Source organism: Pelophylax lessonae (genome assembly GCF_965119305.1).
Source record: "Pelophylax lessonae genome assembly, chromosome: 2".
Taxonomy (NCBI): Eukaryota; Metazoa; Chordata; class Amphibia; order Anura; family Ranidae; genus Pelophylax; species Pelophylax lessonae.
In genome coordinates this window covers 393,504,268-393,514,376 of record NC_138769.1, presented here as the reverse complement: position 1 = coordinate 393,514,376, position 10,109 = coordinate 393,504,268, and the positions used below count along the sequence as shown (strand labels likewise).

Here is a 10,109-nt window from a genome sequence, read left to right as displayed (position 1 = left end):
TGAATCCTTCAAAATGTTACCACTGCCACTTTGACCTCTTGGCTGCAGCTGAAGTCAAGTTCTGTTTGAAGTTGAAACTGATTGCTGCTGAGGCAAAGTTTTGGGTGGAGATCCAGTTTCCTACACATCATGTTTTTAGTAAAAAAAAAAGTAGTATTTTCCATGTCAAGGTAATTTCCTATGCTTTTCCTAAGGCACAAAGAAAATCTTTATAAACATTGTATTTGCTTGTAAAATACCTGTAGTGGTTTAGGAAATAATTAGAGAATTACCTAAATAACTAAATAAAAATATTATTTTTCAACAAAAAATACATGCCTAGATATAAATAAATATATGCAGTTCCCCATCAACTGCTCTCTCTTTTTTACATAAAGATGCATGGCTTAATGATCAGGTTACAGTATGTTCTCCTCCCATTGAGTATAGTCTAAGAAACATGCAGAGAAGAAATCTTTCAAATGCTCAATGCCTTTTGTGCACAGTGGACCGTTCACTGCATTCTCTAGTGTAGTTCTACAATATTTTAATTATACCAGTAAGAATCTCCAAAAACTATGACAATACACAAGGAGGAAGCCAAGGAGACCTCTCCTCTATCAGGCAAATCTCATGGAATTAATAGACTGTTCCGAAAACTGGTACCTTATGGATTCTCTAATGAAGCAAAGATACAGTTTGGGATGGCCATACCTGTGGTAAGACATTACTAATTAATCTATTTTTACTGTTTGTGGTATTCTGATTTTCATGGGTGCCATCTTCTAAATCATTAAAGCGGTATTAATCCCAAAATTAAAATGTAATATATTGCAGCTTACTGATTTTACGTTTTTTCCCTCTGTTTTACCTGGTGATCTGGCCAGTAACACAACTCCTGTATTACAGTGCCCCCACTCTGGATGATGGAGCACAGGGGGCACCTTTGGACAGCAGAATTGTCAGGCTGGTGGCAGGAGAGTGTTAGATGTACGATCAGATTTAAATATACTAAGGTGGGGGTCACATATACAGTATGTGGTGTGGGACATCGCATGTGAATCGGATAGGAATCGCACAGCATTCCTATTCAAATCACATGTGATTCTTTGCAGTGTGATTTGAGCCCATTAATTTTGAATGGGCTCAAATCACATTGCACTGCACAAGAGAAGGTGCAGGCATCTTTTTTTAAGGTGCAGGCAACTTTTTTTTTTTTCTTGCCACACTGGATTCTTACAATTTGCGATCTGTTTTGGGGTGTCATTGACATCAGTGGCAGATTGCATGAATTGTGATTTCAGTGCAGTGCAGGGAATTCTCAGGATTTCCATCACCACATATATGTGAACCCAGCCTTACGCATTGAAGCCAAACTCCAGCCAGTACTTTATAAGTAGTTACAAAGTGTTTTTATTTTTTATTTTGGGATACACATTTAACATAAATAAATAAAAGTTGATCATTGTAAGCACTCCTTTCAGTGTTACATGGTTTTTCTCTTCCCTGTAATTGATAATATTTGCAGAGCTTTTTTAAAAAAAAAAAAAAAAACAGACATACTCTCTGAATCACCAGGTAAAAATAGAAGAAAAAGCCTAAAACAGAAAACCATTGCAGCCATCACATCAGAGAATTAGTAAGCTGCAATGTAATTAATGCTTTTGTGGTTAATACTGCTTTAAAGCTGAACTCCGGGAATTATTTGTACTGCATACTTACATTGGCTCAGCTGGGCATAATATAAGTATACATAACTCATACCTGATGGTCCACAGGGAAAACTGAAAATTATTATAGCAGTTGGCACTACAGTGAAAACTGCAATCTTCTGGATTCTGCTCAGGTTTAACGCAAATGGCTTCCCCACAGCACACTGATCACAGAGGGTCGCTCACTTGGCAATGACATCATTTATAGAACATTATTTTTTTTTTTTTCAATGACTATAAGGCATTTTCTGATTAGACAAGGTGGAGATTGTGATGTAATCTCCCCCTAGTCCAATCAGAGAATGCCTTGTATTTGAATAAAGCTATTGAAGTTAAGTTTACCTGAAAATCATTCTTGAAATGCCCTACACATATTCAAGGCTTGCTGTTTCATATTTTTCAGGGGTTACAGCATCCATGTGTATGGATTCTTCCTTTTGTGACAATCTCTTTTTTAACAATCTATACTGCTAGTTACCAAACAAATGATAAGCCACCATATTTCAGTTTGAATAAAATAACTTTAAGAGATTTTTATCTTCCATGTAAATTGTCCTTGTATTTTGCTAAATCATTGTATGTAAGTTACTGTCTGGATAGGTAACTATTCCGAAATCGTAACCTAAAAACTGAACAATTACAATTTAAAAAAGCCTGATGTGGAGCACTCAACTGTGTAGTTACTGGTGATAGATGAATCTGCACAGGTTCGAGGCACCAAGGGTTCATCAAATCTTCTTCAAAATTCTGCAAATCTGAACTTAGGGCCAAATTCTATTAAAGTCTATAGGAGGCAAATCTTTTTGTTTAATTCTGCCCATTAAACTAATCAAAAAAGCCAAAAAAAGCTGGGCCCTGCCATTGGGATAGGTATGCAAAAAAAATGTTGTTGTATTATTTTAAATTCTGTAAAGTTAGGAAAGCTTATTTTAATGTGGTTTTTAGGAAAACATTTAAAATACACAAATCCTTTAAAAGTTTTGTCCACCTTTGATAACATGTTTCAAGTTACAATAATGGTTACAATAATGGTGTGACATGTAACCTGTCTGGAATATCCTGTTTTCTTTTGAATTTAGTACAGCTGTTTGTGGATTCCCCCATGGATCTGCGAATTGAAAGACTAACAATTTTGTCTGCTACTGTGGCAAATGGACTTCTAGACCTCACAAATGCACTTCTGGAAGAATGGTCAAACATTCCCATAGACATACTCCTAAACCTTGTGGACAGCCTTCCTAGAAGAGCTGAAGCTGTTATAGCTGCAAAGGGTGGGCCAACTCAATATTGAACCCTATAGACTAAGACTGGTGTAGCACCCTACAGGTAGGTGCTAGGTAAAGATATAGTGGGCCTTGCCTGCCTAACAGCAGGACTGTGATTTGTTAGGTAGGGTGTCAGGGCTTCCAGATGTGCCTGCTGAAGGGAGAAGTACCCCTACTGGCTCCTGTGAGAGGCTTCTCATAAGGCAGTGTGGGAAGCCCAATCAGGGGACACATCCGAGCTTGTAACTACCCCAGAAGGCAGATTAGCCTGCAAAGGATTCTGAGAGTGGGTATAAGTTTGGGGGAAGTGCGTGACAGGGTGTCTTTGGCGGGAGCAGAGTCCCAGGAAGGAGAGTGCGGCTGTCTCTCCTCCTGTCTGAGAAAGGTGGATGTCTCGGGGTGTCGCCTGAGTGTCCAGAGTGAGTAGAGTGAGATAAGGGGATCCAGTGTGCCGAGAGAGGGGTCCAGTCCTAGGAAAGCCTACACAGGTAGTGAGTACTGCGGATTGCCCCTGGGGGTCTGCCTAGTGTCAGAGCGGACCACTCCGGAAGAGGTTCTAGGATCCAGTGTCAGCTAGATGTAAAGGGGGTGCCTAGGTTGAGGACCCTGAAGTTACAGAGGGGATGCATAGTCAGTGGACCCTGAAGAGTTCAAGTTCAAGGGGGCACCTGCAGTTGGGCCCTGAATTGTACAGAGGGTTGTCTGCATAGCTAAACAGAGTTCTACTTCATACTACCTCAAGCTGGCCCAAGCGTAGGACAGTATTCAGCGAATTACACAGTCAGGCAGAGTCAGGAGTTCTAAAGTATTCAGTCCTGGATCTTCTGGACTAAAAGTCGAGGATTCAGCACTTCTGTGTTCATCAAGGTATTCTCATCGTTAGTGAGCGTTGGCTGGCGTCAAGAAGTGCCAACGGGCATTTTTCAAGGATAAAGTCCCAATTGTGTATAGTTAAGCCTCAAGGAGTATCCCACTCATTCCATTCTCCTAGAAAACCAATAAAAAAACACAAACAAAGATGCAGGAGTTGTTGCTGCTTCAGTTGTCGCACCCAGGGTCACAGCTCACATGGGCTGGGGAAAGTACCGGTACTAATGGCAGACCCACATCAGGCCATAGGCCTGGAAACCTTGCTACACTGGGATGCCATTAAAGTTTATGTACATGTAAAGGCAGGCGTCCCAATACTTTTGGTAATGTATTTTTACATGCTGCCAGAGGTTCTTCATACAGCAAAGGAAAAAGCAATACTTTTAAACTCTATCCTAAACAAAAACTTTTTTTTAAATATAAAGACAAGCTTATAATAAATGTGCTCATCAGTACCCTCATAAAGGTTTACCCAAGATTTAGGTAATAAAAATGACCCGCATGTCAGAAAATATAAATATCTTTTTTCACCTCTCAAAAAATGTACATGCTATGAGATGTCTTATGTAGCCCCCTCCTAGGTAGGTGCTAGAAAAGAGAGAGTATAGTTTTGGGTCTTACTACTTACCAGAGAGATTGCCAGGTAAATTTATATTGCTCTCTGCCTACCAGAGAGCAAGATCTGCTTGTGAGGTCTGCTCATGGTGCTCAGGTGCAGCTCAGCTTGTCTTAAATGTTTTACACTGGTCCAGTAGGGAGGCATATTAGACAGTGGGAGGAAACTTGACAAATGAATTCACAGGCATTGTTACAGCCCTGGTGTCTGGCAGAGGAAAGTGTCTTGGCGCATGCTGAGATACTTTATAAGAGCCAAGGGCACATGTGCTCGGGGTCTTTCAGCTGGAGAGCGGGGTCCCGGAGGGAGGGGTGGCTGCCTCTCCTCTGTTGAAGCTGCCAAAGGGCCTCAGGTGGTCGACCTCAGGGCCGGAGAGTCAGAGAGGAGCTGAACCCAGAGGTCCTGCAGAGCTGACTGGAAGGGAGACACTGGAAATTATCTGATTCTGCATACAGTGAGTACAGATCTGTGTCATGGGGCCTGTCCTAAGAGGGCCACCCCTTCTGCTAGAGGAGTCAGTGGATAGGTGTCAGTCAAGGGGATGCTAGAGAGTGTCCTGAAGAGAATGTAGTTGCATCAAGTCTACTGCTATAGAGCGCAAGAAGACTTAACTGTCAGGTCACCTGTGGCCAGGTGACAACTGCACCCTGTTGGAGGCAGGGGCGCAGCGCAAGGTAGTGAACCCTATAGCAGACTGCTGCGGATGGACCAGAACGTGAACCCAAGATTCCCCAGGGCGCGGAGTCTAAGACCCAGCAGGTGTTCACCAGTGCCTCTAGTGGTGAGGGTGGACTTCGCTGCAGCTGGGCCCAGGTCGCGGCCCCTGGGGTCCCCCAGGTCACGCTCCGTAGGGAGTGAAGGGAAGCAGCCACTCAGGACACACAGAATGGTGAAGGGCAAGCCAAGGTCGGGGTAACAGGCAGACAAGGGTAGTCAAGGGACAGGCCAAAGGTCAGGATAACAGGCAAACAGGAATAGTCAGGGACAAGCCAAAGTCGGTACACAGAGTAGTAATTTCAAGCACACGGCAAACAGGAACAGGAAACTAATACTGTTGAACAGCAAGGCAGGCCTGCAGTGCGCTGGTTAATATAGGCTTCCTGTGATGACCTGGGTGGGGCAGGAACAGGAAGGAGAGGTGATAAAAAAGAACCAGAAGTGCAGTCTGACCTCTAATACAGACATGATGGGACAGGTAAGCTTTGCCAAACTATTGCAAGTCCATGACAGTACCCCCCCTCTTACGAGGCCTCCCCCTACCCCGCCAGGACCCGGGTTTAGAGGGACACCTCAGATGAAACCTTCTTAACAGACGATATCCAAGTGCCAGGAAGGGTTGGCTAGTGTCGGCTGGCGTCAAGACAGCGCTGACAGGCATTTTTGCTAGAAGAGTCCCAAAATTGTGCCTAGTTGAGCTAGAGGAGTATCCCACTCATTCTCTTCTCCTATCCCTTAATCTCCTATCCCTTAAATATAATAAAACACACAAACCAAAGATGCCGGAATTGTTATTGTCTCAGTTCTCACACCTGGAGTTTCAGCTCAAATGGACTGGGAGTGTTACCGGTAACAATGGCAGACCCACCTCAGGCCCCATGCCTGGAAAACCTACTACACCCCTCTCCTCTCCCACACATACTATATCTAATACTGGCCTTAGTGACCAGTAAATTAACGCCTCACCTCCCTTAGGAGTGCAGAACAAACTTCCATCTTGTGATCCATAGGAGATGTACAGCCAAACGAGCGTTGGCTATACTTCTCCGTTAATAACATAAAATAAAAAAAAAAAACACTATACCCCCAAAACACTACAAACCTAAAGTAAGGCCTCATTCACACTGGAACACAGTATAGAAAACCTGCATTCCACACCGGAATTCCAAATGCACTGGGTTTGCGTTCTGTTGCCGGTGTCAATAGATTCTTAACGACACCCCAAACACAGATTGCAAATGAAGTGTATTTGCCTGCACTGGATCACATGGTACCACAGTACCATGTGATCTACTTGCAGTGCATTTTTAAAAGTAGTGCATGCACTACTTTGGTGCAATCAAGTGCAATTTCAGCCCATTCAAATAAATAGGATGAAATCCGCATTGCACTAAATCACACATAAATCACACAGGAATGCATATTGTATTCCTGTGCAATTCCGGTAAGAAGTGGCACTAAAAGCCCTTTTTTTTAAAATAGAAACCCCGCAGGAAAAAAAAAAAGGTCGCTATGGGTGGGGATGACATGCTAAAAGTGACCATTGACCTCCAAAAAAAAAAGATCAGAGGTTTATTGTCCAAACAACCGGCAATAAGAATTAGAGTACAGTTTCCTAAGTGACCCTGAATGCAGTTTTACAGCTTTCCTTTTAACCATTTGCTATCCAAAACAATTTTGACATTTTTTAAATGCATGGTAAAATTAGCATTTGTTTGCTATAAAATTACTTAGAGCCCCCCAACATTTATATACTTTCTGAAAGCAGAGGCACTGAAGAATAAAATTATAGCTGTTGCAACTTTTTTCAAACACAGATTTTCAGGAAAAATATGAATTTTGAATGCACACACCTGTGCATTCCCATGTGGTTAAACATGGCCTTGCATGCTGCTGTAGTTTGCCCCATGTGTTATTTATTTTACAATTTTGCTTATATTATTTTTTACAATTTTTTTACAGCCCTGTTGGGGGGCTTTGATGAGATATCAGTGGTCTTAAAACACCACTGATGTCTCTTTTTTGAGACAGAGAAAGGGATAAACACAGAGTCCTCATTTCTCTGCATCCTCCGCTGCACTGTAGATGAATGTAAATAAGTCTCTGTACAGAGGCTCCTAGTTATTCACAGACTAAAGCATAGTAAACACAGGGAACGATCAGTACTGATTTCTCCCTGTGTTCATTCAGAAAGGGGATGGTGAACATGACGTGTTTTCCAGCCTTTGCCCTTCATCTGGCTGCAGCTGGCAGGAGGGAGAGGAGGGGAATGAGGGTAAGCCGACTAGCAGCACTGGTGAAAGAAGGGGGCGGACATGGTGGGGATTGGTGCTGCTGGGTGTTCAAGAACAGGATAGGTGGGTTGGAATAGCAGTGGGGGCTTTTATTTAAAATCCTCCTGCAGCTCCCCTGCAGCAGCTGGATCCGACGGGAGGGGAGAGGAGGACAAGCCAGAAGTAGGGGAGCTACAGGTATATCAATTTTGCGGGGGGAATCAGAGCTGGGGGGCAGAGAAGAGCAGTGGGGGACAGAGAAAAGCATCAGGGGGATGTTGAAAAGGGAAAAAGGAGAGGCAGAGTGGCAAGTGATGGTGCAGTGGCAGGGAGAGAGAGCAGACAGGGCTGGTGCTGTCACTGCAGCTTTGATTTCCAGGACACAACCTGGGAAATAGCTTTGGTGTACAGCTTCCTGGAAAATGTGATTGTCCAGGCAAATCCAGGACAGTCAAAAACAATGTGCTATATGCTGCTGCCTACAGGTGGTGGCCACTGGCAAACAGAAAAAAAAATGTTGGACGCTGTAATGTTCTGGTACCTTTGGGTACCCTAATTACTCTTTCATAAGTGTATGCACCCCACCATTCTCTTTTGGTAAGGTGCGCATACACCTTTAAGACTGATGCTGTCATCACTGAGCGCCGGACTGGATGGCTATTTAGATCGCCGGCTCTCACTCACATGTGTTCGTTCAAACTGCTTTGTGCCTTGATGCTAACCTGTCTTGAAGCTCTCATGCTTGCAAGCATACCTCGCTGTCGGAACCACGCTGCGCTGATCCCTGTATCCCGCTACCGGATCATCCGCTCTTGCCGAACCTCTCCTCTGCTACATTGCTATTAGTGATAAGTACCCCACAGGGGAAACCTCTATAACCTTTATACTAAAGCTTACACTATCTAGCTCTGCATACTAAGGACTATTGCTACATCTGCATTATCTAAGATTGCTAGCTCTTGAGCCTACTACCACCTGTTCTTGCACTGGGTTGATCTCTCTTGTATGTCCACCTGCTACTCTGTCATCTGCTACCATACATGATTGCTAAACCTATCTGCATCCCATCTGCTACTATCTTACTTTCAAGAACATTTCCTTTCAAGTGTCTGTCATCTACCATCTCTACCCAACCTGTCTCTTCAGCCTATCATCACTGTGTTACTATATACATAAGTCACTCTAGGAAACATCTTATTGAGTGTGTGTATTTACTTGCTGAACTGAGATCCTCCACACATGATGAGTCATTGGGAGTTGGGATTGGTGTCTCAGCGTTTCTCTACATGACTACTGAAGTGGAATATTTCTGCAGCTGAAAATCCACATCAAACGTAAAACGCAGGAGCGTTACAGATTTAACGAACCCACAAATGGATTCAGCAGAAATAACCACTCAGATGACACAATTAAAACAGCAAGTAACTGCGTTAATACACGCACTTGCTGAATTAAAAGAAGACAATCAGGCTCTGTCGCAGCAGGTAATTAGACTGACACAACTTACCACTGCTCAGTCCTCTGAACCCAAAATAAATCCTCCTTTGGTATTTACAGGCGATCGCAAAAAATTTCGCGAATTTAAAAACGCATGTGAGTTACTTTTCTTGCTAAAACCCCGTACCTACCTTACTGATAACATTAAGGTTTGTACTATTATTTCTTACCCAACAGGCGATCCTCGTGCCTGGGCAGACTCTCTTTTTGAGAAAAACGACCAGCTTCTCAACTCCTATGCCTTGTTCCTAGCAGAACTCACTAGCCTATATGATGATCCCAATAGGCAGATAACTGCCGATCTTCAATTAAGATCCTTGAAACAAGGTGGGAGACCTGTAGAAGACTTTGTCGCAGAATTCAAGAGATGGACCCTTGATTCAGAATGGAATGATGCATCTCTGAAATCCCAATTTAGGCTTGGCCTATCAGAGGCCGTTAAAGACGAGCTCGCCCGAGCGGATCTGCCAAAAACCCTGGATGCATTGATACAACTCAGTATCACCATAGATAGAAGACTACGAGAAAGAAAGGCTGAGAAAATGGGAACGCCATTATCCAGTTCTTCTCGGATCTCGGCCGTTGACCCCGTTCCTATGGAGGTAGGAACCATACGCCCACCTCTATCAACTATGGAAAGAGCCAGAAGACGATCTGGTAATCTCTGCTTGTACTGTGAATCCCCGGATCACAAGATAAACGTCTGTCCCCTAGTCTACAAAAAGAAGGGTGAGTGTTCACATGTCCTCCTAGGGGGATTGACAACTTCAATCACTAACCCTTACCTTTCTGTTTGCTTAACATTACAGTGGGACCAGAACAGGATTACTACTAAGGCCATGATTGACACAGGATCTTGTGGAAATTATATTGACATACGTTTTGCTGCTTTAAATAAAGTTCCTATTATTTCTAAACTTAACCCTGTCTCAGTGAGTCTTATTAACGGTGTTCCTTTATCCTCTGGTCCGATCACTGATCAGACACAGGCACTCCTAGTCACTACTAACGGGTCTCATATGGAAACCACTACCTTCGATCTAATACCTTCACCCCACGTTCCCATTGTTTTGGGACTTCCCTGGTTGCACACACATCAACCAACCATAGATTGGAAGGAACGGACCCTGACCTTCCTCTCTTGCTATTGCGAGGGTACGTGTAACCTCCCGTCTTTCGG

At 43.4% G+C, this 10,109-nt stretch overlaps 1 protein-coding gene across 1 annotated transcript in view; it reads left to right on the top strand.

Annotated features, from left to right (window-relative positions):
- Positions 1-557: 557 nt before the first annotated feature.
- Positions 558-10,109, top strand: part of LOC309546693 (multidrug and toxin extrusion protein 1-like) — a gene marked incomplete at both ends in the record, with an annotated part of 59,522 nt that continues 49,970 nt past the window's right edge. The window contains one exon of the mRNA XM_082246407.1: positions 558-698. Within this exon, the coding sequence (XP_082102533.1) occupies positions 558-698 (141 nt within the window). The remainder of the gene's footprint in view (positions 699-10,109) is intronic.